The sequence below is a fragment of the Spea bombifrons genome, chromosome 6, assembly GCF_027358695.1.
Source record: "Spea bombifrons isolate aSpeBom1 chromosome 6, aSpeBom1.2.pri, whole genome shotgun sequence".
Taxonomy (NCBI): Eukaryota; Metazoa; Chordata; class Amphibia; order Anura; family Pelobatidae; genus Spea; species Spea bombifrons.
This window is the reverse complement of record NC_071092.1, coordinates 50,109,889-50,126,951: the sequence shown is the minus strand read 5'-3', so window position 1 is coordinate 50,126,951 and position 17,063 is coordinate 50,109,889. Positions and strand designations below refer to the sequence as shown.

The following is a 17,063-nucleotide window of genomic DNA, read 5'->3' as shown; positions in this document are numbered from 1 at the left end:
GCAAATGTTTGTTTACACAAAACAATGTGAAATGATAAGAAAGCACCGGCTTCGATGAAATGCTCCCAGAAAATGTATTTTCTATATTATAATTTATATCAAAGTATATATTGTATTTCTTGTATTCATTAACTGTTACATACAAGCAAAATCCTGGCACACAACTGTTTCAGTTTTTCATTTCATTTCTGTCTGAGGAATAGCTTTTATTTGAAATGTTCCTGTTTTATGATATTCTAGTGCAAAAACCCCAGCAGAGAACTCAGACCCCCAGCCCATCCTTCGCGTCACTGCTGACGTCACCCGGAAGGTCATCGGAGGACAGGGTATCCCCTGCGACGTCTGTCTAGACCTTTCTGGGATATCCGATCGCTCAGATGAGGCACTGATCTTTACGCAAGTCTGTGGGGACTTGCATAGAGATCACGGAGTGATCAGTGCAGGGGGATCGCAGGGATTCACATGCTGAAATACAAAACAAAAATACAGAAAAAAAAATCACTAAATTACAATAAACAAAGTGAGCTAAGTGATGTCATTGTGACCCGAAGAGGACCTCTAACCATGCTGCACTGATAACTACAATTTTATTTAAAAAAAAAAATACAAAAAATATAAAAAAAAAACCCTTACGCCCGTGGACCTCGTGCTGGGTCGGTTCATTGACACCTACGGGAAGGGAGTCCCTGCTGCTGCAGGAAAGGCGGCATATACCAGTACGTCCTCAGGGACATCTTGCTTCACCTTTTCTGGATGTACCGGTAACTTCCATAATGCAGCGAATGCAATAAAATATTTACTGCTGAAGGATCTTTGCTTTTCATTTTCCTTTAGATTCGCAGGAAGCCAGGAAGCATCGTTGTCGCCATTTTTCCCAAATCCTGCACTTTACAGTTTTATGCACCAAATAAACAAAGCAGAGATTACAGTTTAAAAAAAACGATATATTTATTTATTTGTTACAACCCCCCCACTGCGAGAGCAGCCCTCGGGATCTGCAGGATTATTCCTCCCGTTACCCCCTCTACCGGTAAACTGCTGACTGTTACTTGGTTCAGGCAGTCTTTGTGAGGGTAACAGGAATTCTGGTACAGGGTTAGACGGAGCGACGGAGCCGGTTTAAACGCGCCCGGGTTCCGGTTCGGTGTTCAGCGCGGAGAGGACCGTTTGTTCGAACGTCGCGTACGACTCGTATTCTCGGACAAATTCTTCTTCGCTCTGTTCTGCTGATTTTACTGGAGGGGGGATTTCCTTGTTGAATAAAAACGCGTATTAAATAATGATCGTTACGTAGAAAGTATAACGGGAAATCGGGGACTGGATTCGTTCAGAAAGAGTCATAATTAATGAAAATATAAACCAGGGAAAAAACACTAAACTCATCTTATGACCCAAGGCAGATTTTAACTGAACATAAATAAGCTCCTGCTACATAATATATATATATTTATATATATATATTTATATTATCAGTGATGATACAGGTATATACACATATATACACACACAGTATATATATACACAGTATATATATATATATATATACATATATACATATATATATATATATATATATATATATATATATATATATATATATATATATATATACACATATATACACACACACACACACAGTATATAAATATATTATATATATATATATATATATATATATATATATATATACATACACACACACACACTATATATATATATATATATATACATATATATATATACACACACACACACAGTATATATATATATACATATATATATACACACACACACAGTATATATATATATATATATATATACACACACACACACACACACACACACAGTATATATATATATATATATATATATATACATATATATATACACACACAGTAATATATATAGATATAGTGAATATAAACTCAAACAGCCTGAAGGGGCGGCGTTCCCCGTAAATCCCACACTCACAGGCATCATGTGCGGCTCCCGCTTCCCAAGGGTTCCGTCCTTCTTGCGCCGCTCCGAGTATTCAAGGTGTTTCACTTCTCTGTCGAAGTAATTCTGGACGGTGGAGACCTGCGGAGACGGCACCGGCCACACAAAGAAAAAGCCCTTTATTGGCTGAAGTAGAATAGATTGCAAGCTTTTGAGACTATCCAGGCAAGAAACAGATGGGTTTTTTTTTCAGTTTGGGGGGGGGTGTCCTGCTTGTTGCTGATTGGACACTCCGTAGCTGTTAAAACTTAGACCCTGCTGGCATTATGTGAATAAATTAAGTGGAATCCGCAGGGTTTTCACCTCTTTCTTTTAATTAGAATTCTAGCCAATAATACGCCGTTTGCCGAAATGCTGCATTTTAATTGGATCACAAACCTCGTTTGCCGACGGCTGGCGCAGGGTCCACGGCATTTCCAGAATGTGCAGAGTCCCGCAATCGTCTCCGAGCGCCACAAAGTGCTGCTTTGCTGCAAGGCAGAGGAAGGGGTTAGGGGTCTCTCCGTCGCGATGAGTCCCGTGAAGCGAATAACTCACGTTATTATATCGGGGGGGGCGGCATCTCCCTGCAGCGTCATTTAAACTCACCATTCAGCGGACTGAGCCCCTCGCCCCCCCAGCATCATCCGCAGAAGGGGGTGAGGGGACGAAAGATTCTAAATCTGCCCTAGCGTGGGACATTTACTAGCGGCAGGACCCACAAACCCCCCCAGAGAGGCATCGGCCCCTTCCACGTACTCTCCACACGTTATCTAAACAGATTTCTCTCTCATCCGCGGCTCCTGGGGAGAAATAACTAAATCCGGGGGGCGATCTGGAAACGGGGCGTAAAGAATCTCCGTACCGGACGCGATCCACGGCGTGATGGATGTGATCGCCGCCCCCGACACGTTCTGCGTCTGCGACGCTTCGTGGGTTTTCTCCAGCAGATCCCAGATATCGACGTTTCCGTCTTCTCTGCCAATGAAGAAGAGCCCGGCTCGGGCCGGCGACCAATGGGCTGCCGTGTATCTCCTCCGAGAGCAGCGAGACTGCAGGATGGGGCCGCCCTGGAACGAGGATGAAGAGAGAGCGTTAACCCCTTCCGCGACGGAGAGCCCACTAACTCCTTCCGCGACAGAGAAAGAGTTAACCCCTTCCGCGACAGAGAAAGAGTTAACCCCTTCCGCGACAGAGAAAGAGTTAACCCCTTCCGCGACAGAGAGAGCGTTAACCCCTTCCGCGACAGAGAGAGCGTTAACCCCTTCCGCGACAGAGAGCGTTAACCCCTTCCGTGACAGAGAAAGCGTTAACCCCTTCCGCGACAGAGAAAGCGTTAACCCCTTCCGCGACAGAGAAAGCGTTAACCCCTTCCGCGACAGAGAAAGCGTTAACCCCTTCCACAACAGAGAGCCCGCTAACCCCTTCCACGACAGAGAGCCCGCTAACCCCTTCCGCGTCAGAGAGAGCGCTAACCCCTTCCGTGACAGGGAGCCCGTTTTTCCGTGCTGTTTACATGCAATCAGACAGCGCAGGAACACGTACCGTCACCCCTTCCCTCCAAATGGCGAAGCTCCATCCCCCGACCGTGAGTACGATATCCTTCAGGAACGGAGATCTCTGTACCGTATGAACAACACCGTCATGCATGACACACGTCTGTGACGGCTTCATACCTGGGAACATAAAAACTCTGAATATCTCTAATGTGCAGAGTACGCTCAGAGCCTGGAACGCAGAGTACGCTCAGAGCCTGGAACGCAGAGTACGCTCAGAGAACGGAACGCAGAGTACGCTCAGAGCACGGAACGCAGAGTACGCTCAGAGCACGGAACGCAGAGTACGCTCAGAGCACGGAACGCAGAGTACGCTCAGAGCACGGAACGCAGAGTACGCTCAGAGCACGGAACGCAGAGTACGCTCAGAGCCCGGAACGCAGAGTACGCTCAGAGCCCGGAACGCAGAGTACGCTCAGAGGCCGGAACGCAGAGTACGCTCAGAGGCCGGAACGCAGAGTACGCTCAGAGGCCGGAACGCAGAGTACGCTCAGAGGCCGGAACGCAGAGTACGCTCAGAGCCCGGAACGCAGAGTACGCTCAGAGCCCGGAACGCAGAGTACGCTCAGAGCCCGGAACGCAGAGTACGCTCAGAGCCCGGAACGCAGAGTACGCTCAGAGACCGGAACGCAGAGTACGCTCAGAGACCGGAACGCAGAGTACGCTCAGAGACCGGAACGCAGAGTACGCTCAGAGACCGGAACGCAGAGTACGCTCAGAGACCGGAACGCAGAGTACGCTCAGAGACCGGAACGCAGGGTACGCTCAGAGAATGGAACGCAGGGTACGCTCAGAGAATGGAACGCAGGGTACGCTCAGAGCCCCGGAAGCAGAGTACGCTCAGAGCCCCGGACGCAGAGTACGCTCAGAGCCCCGGACGCAGAGTACGCTCAGAGCCCCGGACGCAGAGTACGCTCAGAGCCCCGGACGCAGAGTACGCTCAGAGCCCCGGACGCAGAGTACGCTCAGAGCCCCGGACGCAGAGTACGCTCAGAGCCCCGGACGCAGAGTACGCTCAGAGCCCCGGACGCAGAGTACGCTCAGAGCCCCGGACGCAGAGTACGCTCAGAGCCCCGGACGCAGAGTACGCTCAGAGCCCCGGACGCAGAGTACGCTCAGAGCCCCGGACGCAGAGTACGCTCAGAGCCCCGGACGCAGAGTACGCTCAGAGCCCCGGACGCAGAGTACGCTCAGAGCCCCGGACGCAGAGTACGCTCAGAGCCCCGGACGCAGAGTACGCTCAGAGCCCCGGACGCAGAGTACGCTCAGAGCCCCGGACGCAGAGTACGCTCAGAGCCCCGGACGCAGAGTACGCTCAGAGCCCCGGACGCAGAGTACGCTCAGAGCCCCGGACGCAGAGTACGCTCAGAGCCCCGGACGCAGAGTACGCTCAGAGCCCCGGACGCAGAGTACGCTCAGAGACCGGAACGCTGAGCATGCTCAGAGACCGGAACGCAGAGTACGCTCAGAGACCGGAACGCAGAGTACGCTCGGAAACCGGAACGCAGAGTACGCTCGGAAACCGGAACGCAGAGTACGCTCGGAAACCGGAACGCAGAGTACGCTCCGAGACCGGAACGCAGAGTACGCTCAGAGCCCGGAACGCAGAGTACGCTCAGAGCCCGGAACGCAGAGTACGCTCAGAGCCCGGAACGCAGAGTACGCTCAGAGCCCGGAACGCAGAGTACGCTCAGAGCCCGGAACGCAGAGTACGCTCAGAGCCCGGAACGCAGAGTACGCTCAGAGCCCGGAACGCAGAATACGCTCAGAGCCCCGGACGCAGAGAGCCCGGAACGCAGAGTACGCTCAGAGACCGGAACGCAGAGTACACTCACTTATTAATTTTCCGGTGTCTCCATCCCTTTCCATCTTCCAGTCGGTGTAAATCACCTCCCCGTCCTGCAACGGACAACAAACACACATTACATATTGGAAGACACTTTCCTCCTGCCACGTGCACTCACACTCACCGGGACTCCCTCCACTCACTGATCACACGCACACTCACAGATATTACATACTCACAATCACACGCACAGTTACTGATAGTTACACTCACAGATACTCACAGGAACTCCTCCACACAGTAATCACACACTCACTGATATTTACATACACACAATCCGTGATGTATTCACACTCACTCGTGCACTCACACGCCTGCACCCCTCGTATGATATAACCCAGGGACACGTCGTCCCTCCGGCGCTCACCTCGGTCCCGGCGAAATAATTGGTGTTAATATCATCCCGAATCTTCGCATGTTTAGCCGACGAAGCCCTTAATTTTCCGTAGTCGACGCCTCGTTCGATTTTTGGCTCTTTTGCCGGAATCTGCAGTTTATCTGAAGGGAAAACGACCGTGAATCCCAGCTCTGCTTATTCCTCCCCGATGGACCTCCATCCCAAAGATGTTACGAGCTCCGGTCTGGGTTATTGTACGGAGCTACAGAATGCGTGAGCGCTATATACACGCAACATACAGTCACACGGTTTCATTTCGCTCTCACCGGCTGTCCGGCTGTGAAAATCTTCCTCTCTCAGGCTGATCCTCAAGGGGCTCGATTCTCCTCCAATCGCGATCCTCGGAATCGTGGCCTTAAAACAAGAGCCGCTAACAAGTATTGTCTTACACAAAGCCTCCATCGCCACGGACAGGGGCCACGTATACCACCTCCACACCATGTACAGGGGCCACGTATACCACCTCTACACCATGTACAGGGGCCACGTATACCACCTCCACACCATGTACAGGGGCCACGTATACCACCTCCACACCATGTACAGGGGCCACGTATACCACCTCCACACCATGTACAGGGGCCACGTATACCACCTCCACACCATGTACAGGGGCCACGTATACCACCTCCACACCATGTACAGGGGCCACGTATACCACCTCCACACCATGTACAGGGGCCACGTATACCACCTCCACACCATGTACAGGGGCCACGTATACCACCTCCACACCATGTACAGGGGCCACGTATACCACCTCCACACCATGTACAGGGGCCACGTATACCACCTCTACACCATGTACAGGGGCCACGTATACCACCTCCACACCATGTACAGGGGCCACGTATACCACCTCCACACCATGTACAGGGGCCACGTATACCACCTCCACACTGAATAATCATGCAGAACCTAATAACCGGGAGTTAAGATGGCTGTTGCCGTGGGTTGCCCACAGGGGTTAGGTTACCTTTCTTTTAAGATGTGCTGCATTCAGCATACGCCCCGCTGCCCCTGAAATAGGGTGATAAGGGCAGGTATAGAGTTCTAGGTCATCTCACCCCCCGAGCCTGTATAGACTGACCACATGTAATAATACAGAACCCCACGTATGATCTAAGGGGCAGGTTACATGTATGTGAGTGGCGTGTTCCACACATGGGGTACCTTGATGAGGGGCCGCCAGACCAGGTCAAGGTGTCTGAAAGTGTCTGGGACCCCCTGGGGCTTTTCCGGTTGATTTTTCTCTATTTTCTGCCCCGGGGGTTTCTGCGATCGGATGTCCCAGAACATGACGGAGCTGCAAACACAGAGGCTGCACCGTTACCCCTGTCATCAGAATGCACACGCGGGAGGGGGGGCGGCATGGATTGGGGTAAATAGGGGCAAACGCTAATGTCCCGAAATCTGCATCCGGGGAATCTTTACATTATTGTATAAAACGCACCACTCCGTAGAACACGTGACGAGCTGAACGCAGAACCCGCTTCTATTCTCATACGGAGACCCGGTTCTCGTGACCTAGAAAGCAAAAGGAATCAATGAGGGGGAGAGGGGTATATCGGGGAGGAGAGAGAGAGGGGTACATCGGGGAGGAGAGAGAGAGGGGTACATCGGGGAGGAGAGAGAGAGGGGTACATCGGGGAGGAGAGAGAGAGAGGTACTTCGGGGAGGAGAGAGAGGGGTATATCGGGAAGGAGAGAGGGGTATTTCGGGGAGGAGAGAGAGAGAGGGGTATTTCGGGGAGGAGAGAGAGAGAGGGGTATTTCGGGGAGGGGCGAGAGAGGGGTATTTCGGGGAGGGGCGAGAGAGGGGTATTTCGGGGGTAGAGAGAGGGATATATCGGGGAGGAGAGAGAGAGGGGTATATCGGGGGGTAGAGAGAGGGGTATATCGGGGGTAGAGAGAGGGGTATATCGGGGAGGAGAGAGAGGGGTATATCGGGGAGGAGAGAGAGGGGTATATCGTGAAGGAGAGAGAGGGGTATATCGGGGAGGCGAGAGAGAGGGGTATATCATGGAGGAGAGAGAGGGGTATATCGGGGAGGTGAGAGAGGGGTACTTCGGGGAGGAGAGAGAGAGGGGTATATCGGGGAGGTGAGAGAGGGGTATATCGGGGAGGTGAGAGAGGGGTATATCGGGGGTAGAGAGAGGGGTATATCGGGGAGGTGAGAGAGGGGTATATCGGGGAGGAGAGAGAGGGGTATATCGGGGGTAGAGAGAGGGGTATGTCGGGGGTAGAGAGAGGGGTATGTCGGGGGTAGAGAGAGGGGTATATCGGGGGGGTAGAGAGAGGGGTATATCGGGAGGTGAGAGAGGGGTATATCGGGGAGGAGAGAGAGGGGTATATCGGGGAGGAGAGAGAGGGGTATATCGGGGGTAGAGAGAGGGGTATATTTCAGGGGTGGAGAGAGGGGTATATCGGGGGTAGAGAGAGGGGTATATCGGGGAGGTGAGAGAGGGGTATATCGGGGGTGGAGAGAGGGGTATATCGGGGGTGGAGAGAGGGGTATATCGGGGGTAGAGAGAGGGGTATATCGGGGAGGTGAGAGAGGGGTATATCGGGGAGGTGAGAGAGGGGTATTTCGGGGAGGAGAGAGAGAGGGGTATATCGGGGAGGTGAGAGAGGGGTATATCGGGGGTAGAGAGAGGGGTATGTCGGGGTAGAGAGAGGGGTATATCGGGGGTAGAGAGAGGGGTATATCGGGGGTAGAGAGAGGGGTATATCGGGGAGGTGAGAGAGGGGTATATCGGGGGTGGAGAGAGGGGTATATCGGGGGTGGAGAGAGGGGTATATCGGGGGTAGAGAGAGGGGTATATCGGGGAGGTGAGAGAGGGGTACTTCGGGGAGGTGAGAGAGGGGTATATCGGGGAGGTGAGAGAGGGGTATATCGGGGAGGTGAGAGAAGGGTATATCTGGGGTAGAGAGAGGGGTATGTCGGGGTAGAGAGAGGGGTATATCGGGGGTAGAGAGAGGGGTATATCGGGGGTAGAGAGAGGGGTATATCGGGGGTAGAGAGAGGGGTATATCGGGGGTAGAGAGAGGGGTATATCGGGGAGGTGAGAGAGGGGTGTGTCCAGAGCTGGGCGGCATGCGTGTGCGCAATACAGAGCAAGGGTGTTTTTCACGTGACTTTGCACATACGAGCGTCATGGGGCAGGTGGGTGATTTTCTGCGTGGCTTTGCGCATGCGTGTGGTTTTGGCCATGCATGTGGCACGGGGCAGGAGGGTATTTTCCCGCGTGGCTTTGCGCATGCGTGTGGCGCGAAGGTGTCAGAAGACATTGCGGCGTTTGTGGCCCTCAGTCTGTTATAAAGAGGACTGAATGTTCCCCAGGCTCACGGGTCCCGCGTGATGGCGTCCGTGTCGCGCAGGCTCAGGGAAGCGCATGAAGCTCTTCAGTTACATCGTTTGCCAGGCCGGCGGAGCCGAGTTCTATGTCTGCGTGATTTACCTCGAAGTGGTCGGGGAGCCAGTGTATGTCGGTGACGGCGCCCCTGTGGCCGTGCTCGATGGAGGAGAGCGCGCAGAACCTCACCAGCGGCGGCTCGCCGGACACCGTGGGCTCCAGCGGGTTCTGGAATCGGGAAAGGGTTACAGATACAATGCGTGGAGAGGACGCCCAGAAGCCGCCGTCTCCTCCGACATACAAAACGCTCACCTGGGGAGAGGAGCTGCTGCCGGCGTTGGTCTTCGCTGCCAGCTTCTCTTCATACGCCGAGATATCCCACACAACGACCTACGGAGAAGACGCACTCGGTCACAGCGCCACAGGAAACACGCGAACCAGGCTCCACACAGACCCGTGACACGCAATCACACGCTAGAACACGCCATGCAATGAACCCAATCGAGCTCCATGCAGGCCACGCGCAGATAATAAGGGTATTAAACATGCATGGGATAGACATACGGCTCCTGAATCTAAGACGAGACCTACGACTGATTAAGGTTTGAGTCTTTACAGCAGGAGCAACGGGTGACTAGACGGGGGCCAGATGGGGCCGATGAGATGCTTACCTGCTGAGATAGGTGGCAGCCTGTGGCAGAGACAGTATTATTTGATAATTGTGCAGGTTTAGGCCGTGAGATGGCTGCTCCCGCAGGGTACCGGGATATATATTGTGATCTGCAGGCGGCGTTACGCGGGTTCACGGGATTTGGGATCAGTTTTACGCGGCAGGTCACTTTTGCTTATAAATGCCGGGAAGGCGAATCAATGATCGGCCCGCAGCTGTCCCGATCCTGAGCTTCATGTCACGGCCCGTGTATTATTATTTCCCGTGTATTATAAGTAATACTTCCCGTCTATTATAAGTAATACTTCCCATGTATTATAAGTAATACTTCCCGTGTATTATTATTTCCCGTGTATTATAAGTAATACTTCCCGTGTATTATCAGTAATACTTCCCGTGTATTATAAGTAATACTTCCCGTGTATTATAAGTAATACTTCCCTTGTATTATTAGTAATACTTCCCGTGTATTATTAGTAATACTTCCCGTGTATTATTAGTAATACTTTCTGTGTATTATTATTTCCCGTGTATTATAAGTAATACTTCCTATGTATTATAAGTAATACTTCCTGTGTATTATTATTTCCCGTGTATTATTATAAGTAATACTTCCCATGTATTATAAGTAATACTTCCCATGTATTATTAGTAATACTTCCCATGTATTATTATTTCCCGTGTATTATGAGTAATACTTCCCGTGTATTATTTCCAGTGTATTATAAGTAATACTTCCCATGTATTATAAGTAATACTTCCCGTGTATTAATATTTCCCGTGTATTAAAAGTAATACTTCCCGTGTATTACTATTTCCCGTGTATAATAAGTAATACTTCCTATGTATTATAAGTAATACTTCCTGTGTATTATTATTTCCCGTGTATTATTATTTCCCGTGTATTATAAGTAATACTTCCCGTGTATTATAAGTAATACTTCCCGTGTATTATAAGTAATACTTCCCTTGTATTATTAGTAATACTTCCCGTGTATTATTAGTAATACTTCCCGTGTATTATTAGTAATACTTCCTGTGTATTATTATTTCCCGTGTATTATAAGTAATACTTCCTATGTATTATAAGTAATACTTCCTGTGTATTATTATTTCCCGTGTATTATTATTTCCCGTGTATTATAAGTAATACTTCCCATGTATTATAAGTAATACTTCCCGTGTATTATTAGTAATACTTCCTGTGTATTATTAGTAATACTTCCTGTGTATTATTATTTCCCATGTATTATCAGTAATACTTCCTGTGTATTATTATTTCCCGTGTATTATAAGTAATACTTCCTGTGTATTATAAGTAATACTTCCCGTGTATTATAATTTCCCGCGTATTATAAGTAATACTTCCCATGTATTATTATTTCCCATGTATTATAAGTAATACTTCCCGTGTATTATTTCCCGTGTATTATAAGTAATACTTCCCGTGTATTATTATTTCCTGTGTATTATAAGTAATACTTCCCATGTTTTATAAGTAATACTTCCCATGTATTAGTATTTCCAGTGTATTATTTCCCGTGTATTATAAGTAATACTTCCCATGTATTATAAGTAATACTTCCCGTATATTATAAGTAATACTTCCCATGTATTATTATTTCCCGTGTATTATGAGTAATACTTCCCGTGTATTATTATTTCCAGTGTATTATAAGTAATACTTCCCGTGTATTATTATTTCCCGTGTATTATAAGTAATGCTTCCCATGTATTATAAGTAATACTTCCCATGTATTATAAGTAATACTTCCCATGTATTATTATTTCCCATGTATTATAAGTAATGCTTCCCATGTATTATTATTCCATGTGTATTATTATTTCCCGTGTATTATAAGTAATGCTTCCCATGTATTATAAGTAATACTTCCCGTGTATTATTATTTCCCATGTATTATAAGTAATACTTCCCATGTATTATAAGTAATACTTCCCATGTATTATAAGTAAAACTTCCCATGTATTATAAGTAATACTTCCCATGTATTATAAGTACCGTATTTGCTCGATTATAAGACGAGGTTTTTTTCAGAGCAAATGCTCTGAAAAATACCCCTCGTCTTCTAATCGGGGTCGTCTTCTAATCAGACCTCAAATAGAGGTCTGATTAGGAGACTAAGATCCAGATCCCCCGCACCGCTGCAGGGGACCTGGATCCTCCTGTCTCAACCCCCCCCCCATCATACACACACACTTACCTGTGCTTCCTGCTGTGTTGCCGGGGCAGCGGGTTGACGTCTACGCGATCCGCGTAGACAACGTCCGCTGCAGCCGGAAGGAGGTGTGGCTAGCAGCGGGGGTTGTCTGCGTCCGTCGCGTATACCTTCCCCGACTGTCAGAGATCAGAGCTCCCCGCACCGGTGCGGGGAACTCTGATCTCTGACAGCCGGGGAAAGTATATGCGACGGACGCATACAAACCCCCGCTGCCAACTCCACCTCCTTCCGGCTGCAGCGGAACGCGACGTCAACCCGCTGCCCTGGCTGGAAGCACCGGTAAGAGAGGAGTGAGAGTGTGAGTGTGTGTGTGTGTGTGTAAGTGTGTGTTAGTTAAATGGGGGTATAGGGTGTGTGTGTGTGTTAAATGGGGGCATAGGGCATTTCTGGAGTGGCGTTAAGGGGGCATTTAATAGAGCACTCTGCCTCCTGAAATGCCTTATACCTCCCTATTTGGCACTCTGCCCCATAATATGCCTTTTAACCCCCTAAATGCCAGAGTGGCATATAGGGGTATAAGACATTTCTGGAGGCAGAGTGCTCTATACAATGCCTTTTAACTCCCTTAATGCCACTCTGCCTCCTGAAATGCCTTATACCTCCCTATATGCCACTCTGCCCCATAATATGCATTTTAACCCCCTAAATGCCAGAAAGGCATACCATGGGGCACAGTGGCATATAGAGGGTTAAAAGGCATATCATGGGCCACAGTGCCATATTGGAGTGGCAAGCCTGGGGGCAGATGTGCGTAACTGGGGGACAGGTTGGAAAATACAAGAAATAAAAACAAAAAAAATAATTTTTCTCAATCATAGCTTCTATTAAAAAAAATAGTTTACATGAATTAACATTTACTGGTAAAACTTTTTTCCTTTGGGGTCGTCTTATATTCAGGCTTTTTCTTTTTTTCCTAAGTTAATATTCAGATTTTGGGGGGTCGTCTTATAATCAGGGTCGTCTTATAATCGAGCAAATACGGTAATACTTCCCATGTATTATTATTCCATGTGTATTATTATTTCCCGTGTATTATAAGTAATACTTCCGGTGTATTATTACTTCCTGTGTATTATTATTTCCCGTGTATTATAAGTAATACTTCCGGTGTATTATTACTTCCTGTGTATTATTATTTCCCGTGTATTATAAGTAATACTTCCCAAGTAATACTTCCCATGTATTATAAGTAATACTTCCCATGTATTATAAGTAATACTTCCCATGTATTATAAGTAATACTTCCCATGTATTATAAGTAATACTTCCCATGTATTATAAGTAACACTTCCCGTGTATTATAAGTAATACTTCCCGTGTATTATATCCCGGACATGCTCCGTTCGCCCCACTGAAGGAGAACGAGTCTCACCTGGCCGTTTATGCAGCCGCCGACAATGATATTCGGGTCGCTTGGACTAAACTGAAAGCAGGAGACATCCTCGGGGGATTGTAGCATCAGCTGGACCAATAGAATGACAGAATATATCAGCAAGAAACGCTTATTGCTTTAATGAATATAAGCTGGCCTCGACCAATATAAAGGGTTACACCTCACGCAGATACATGAGAGACGCAAGTAGCAGTGTATTCAGTTATCTATGTTTTACTAATCGCAAGCACCATCCGGCTATATCTAGTTGCAGGAAAGTATCTAATATTTGTTTCTAACGGTTTTCTGCCTTTCTGCCTATTTCCGCATAGTTTCAGGATTAACCAATTAATAAGCTTTAGGTAACCTGACGTCCCTCTTTCCGGACACTATATAATCTATAATATAAACAAAATAAAGCAGAGTGTGTCGTGTGTCTTATTTCTCTCTCCGTGCACGTACATTTATATTCACATAATTTGGAGCAGTTCAACAATTGAAGAAAGGCTTTATTGGAAAGCATCCAAAACACAGTTATTACAACAAGTTAGTGGATCGGCCCCCAATAACAGCTAGTGGCCCCTGGGCTGCAGGTAAAGCTCACATCCCACACGGCGCTCAGCAGATTGCAAGCTCCATGGAACATATTTCGTTTAAACGTGAAACAGCCCGAACATGGCCTTAATTTCCTAAAAAGCTAGAAAGGGTTTGGGGTAATGAAACCCCCGGGGGCCCTGGGGCCTTTTACCTGAGGGTGTATGGGGTCCGCAAAGCTCCACAGGAGGATGAGCGAGGGCTTCAGGACTAGCTTCGATGACAAATTCACACGATCCTCAAACGAAAGGCGTTCTGTTACAGAGACGGCGACCAGCCCTGCGGGGGTAACACCGATAATGTAATAAAAGCCCCCGGAGTCGGGGGAGAGAGCCGCACAGAGCGAGCGCACTCACCGGGGACAGTCGGGTGCCAATTCACGCAGCTAACGCTTTTATTTTTGCAGAAATGGTGTTCTGTGAATGACTGGAACTCCTTCAGGTGACAGTCGGATTTGCCTCCGAAGGCGCTCTCGTCCTCACACAGCGCTCTCCAGTCGTCCCAGAAGGCGTTCATGATTTCGTTTTGCTGCAGCGCCATTTCCAGCCTACGAGACGGACGGCAGAACGAACCATTCAATGAATGTTCCTTCGGAAGACCCCCCACCCTGCGCTCGGGCACCCCATATATACGCAATGGTCAACTTATAACCCCGATGGTTATTACACTCGTTAAATCCCGGGCCATGGAGGACGCTCGCTGGTCGCTGCCCCCAACGTCCTCCACAGGGGGCTATCTGTACGCACGTTTTAGATACTCGGCTGGTCGCAGTTTGATTGAAATACAATTTATTATTTAGGGATAAGGAGCTTTTTGTCTGCTGTACAGGCGGACGGAATAATAAATACTAATAATGATAATAATAAATAATAATAATCCATGATTAATGTACAGAAAGGCTGCGCATGTCCGGGAGTCGGAATAAAATGACATGGATCCTACCGGACAGAGACCGAGTTGATAAACTCCTTCACAGCCTTAGATGACAGACGGCTCTCTGTTTCTTCTTCGGAAAACGTTCGAGGCTCGTACTGGGTGCAGGAATTTCTGGGGTACGTCCTGCGGGAAATGATAACTATTAATGCACTCTAATAAGAAAGCCGGCGGTCCCACATGGGATCTAGCGGGACCAAGCCGCTGGCTTCCCCCAAGAACTCTCCAGCAGCAACAGATTTATGAAAGAGGTACCTTGGAGTCACAGCGAGATGTACCGTTTACTCTGCGCTCTCTCGCAACAGAGCGAGACGCACCGTTTACTCGGCACGCTCTCGCGACAGAGCGAGACGCACCGTTTAGTATGCGCGCTCTCGCGACAGAGGGAGACGCACCGTTTACTTGGCACGCTCTCGCGACAGAGCGAGACGCACCGTTTAGTATGCACGCTCTCGCGACAGAGGGAGAAGCACCGTTTACTCGGCACGCTCTCGCGACAGAGCGAGACGCACCGTTTACTCTGCGCGCTCTCACGACAGAGCGAGACGCACCGTTTACTCGGCACGCTCTCGCGACAGAGCGAGACGCACCGTTTACTCGGCACGCTCTCGCGACGGTGCCAGACGTACCATTTAGTCTGTGTGCTCTTGTCCTGTAGGACGGGAACGGCCTGCACTCCCGAGTCTCTTTCTCTGTACGCGATGCGGAGTTGCGTGTCGGGGTAACTCACGCACTCCATGTACCCGTCTCTAACCTCTGATGCGTTGGAATCGCTGAAAGTAACTTGAGAACCAAATTCCCGGTGAACCCTCGAAATCACGAACTTTATCTGCAGAAAACATTAAAAACATTTGCAGCATATATATATATACACACACACATAGTAGATATATACACACATACACACACACAGTATATATATATATATATATATATATATATATATATATATATATATATTCACATACACACACACACAGTAGATATATATTGTGACAGTGTGAACCCCAGGGAGATGATTAGCATGGCATCTGAGTACAGCTGCTATGCAGATTATACATATGGGTCCCTGGGGTGCAGCAATTGGAGAGCAGGGTGGGCCAATGCTCCATTCCCCCATTCTGTGGAAACTCCATGCCGGGTTTCCAGGAGGCAAGACATCTGCAGGATCCGGTCCGGGATCTCTATGAGGCCGGCGTCAGGCCCAGGTGCTGGGCATTAAAAACCCCTGGAGCCTGATACTCAGGGAGACTGTTGGGGAAGAGGAAGCTCCCTGAGCTCCCAGGGCAAGGAGAGGCCCTGCACAAGAGGACCATCCCTGAGCCAAGTGAGGCATCACCTGCCTGGACTTTTTGTGTGTTGTCTGGGGGAGATTTTTCAGAGCCTGGCGTAGCTGGGTCTGGCTGGGAGGTTGAGGTAGTGGGTGATTAGGCAGTGGGTGATTAGGCTGGTCAGTCTGGACCAGCATAGTTCAGTTAGAGAGGGCTCCAATTGGGAGCTAGGTTTTCTTTTTATGATTTGGTTTTTGGGGTTTAAGCAGTTAAAATAAAGCGCTGTTTTGTTCAAAGCTGCTGTTCCTGACTCTGATTGCCCTAGAGGACTGTGCTTAGGACCCCTAAAAGTGACATGTATGGCCCTCATGCTATAGGGTTTGTCACATATGGTGGAGAATGCGGGCAAAGCACTGCTATGGTCTGTGGGCAATATATAAAGTCCAAAATTAACAATTACACTCCAATCACCACTTTTTCTGCCCGGGGCCAAGTAGCTGCAACAGCAAATCATACAATATCCAAAAATAGTTACCGGCACATGTCCTGATGAAAGTCTACAATAAATAGACTGAAACGTTGATTGGAAACTTGGAGTTTCTTGAGTATATATATATATATATATATATATATATATATATATATATATATACACACACACACAGTAATATATATATATATATATATATATATATATATATATATTACTGTGTGTGTGTGTATATATATATATATATATATATATATATATATATACATACATACATACATACATATACATACACACACACACACACAGTATATATAAATACTATATATATATATATATATATATATATATATATATATATA

At 48.1% G+C, this 17,063-nt stretch overlaps 1 protein-coding gene across 1 annotated transcript in view; it reads right to left on the bottom strand.

The window, feature by feature from the left end:
• Positions 1-897: 897 nt before the first annotated feature.
• The window catches only part of DNAI3 (dynein axonemal intermediate chain 3), a 25,919-nt gene continuing 9,753 nt past the window's right edge, over positions 898-17,063 (bottom strand). Inside the window, exons 7-23 of the mRNA XM_053470059.1 lie at positions 15,570-15,769; positions 14,950-15,066; positions 14,364-14,554; positions 14,162-14,286; positions 13,414-13,503; positions 9,444-9,521; positions 9,237-9,359; positions 7,230-7,303; positions 6,950-7,082; positions 6,043-6,130; positions 5,747-5,877; positions 5,369-5,432; positions 3,523-3,653; positions 2,843-3,047; positions 2,377-2,468; positions 1,972-2,079; positions 898-1,251 (exon numbers count right to left, since the gene is read on the bottom strand). Of these exons, the coding sequence (XP_053326034.1) occupies positions 1,120-1,251; positions 1,972-2,079; positions 2,377-2,468; positions 2,843-3,047; positions 3,523-3,653; positions 5,369-5,432; positions 5,747-5,877; positions 6,043-6,130; positions 6,950-7,082; positions 7,230-7,303; positions 9,237-9,359; positions 9,444-9,521; positions 13,414-13,503; positions 14,162-14,286; positions 14,364-14,554; positions 14,950-15,066; positions 15,570-15,769 (2,082 nt within the window). The 3' untranslated portion in view covers positions 898-1,119. The remainder of the gene's footprint in view (positions 1,252-1,971; positions 2,080-2,376; positions 2,469-2,842; positions 3,048-3,522; positions 3,654-5,368; positions 5,433-5,746; positions 5,878-6,042; positions 6,131-6,949; positions 7,083-7,229; positions 7,304-9,236; positions 9,360-9,443; positions 9,522-13,413; positions 13,504-14,161; positions 14,287-14,363; positions 14,555-14,949; positions 15,067-15,569; positions 15,770-17,063) is intronic.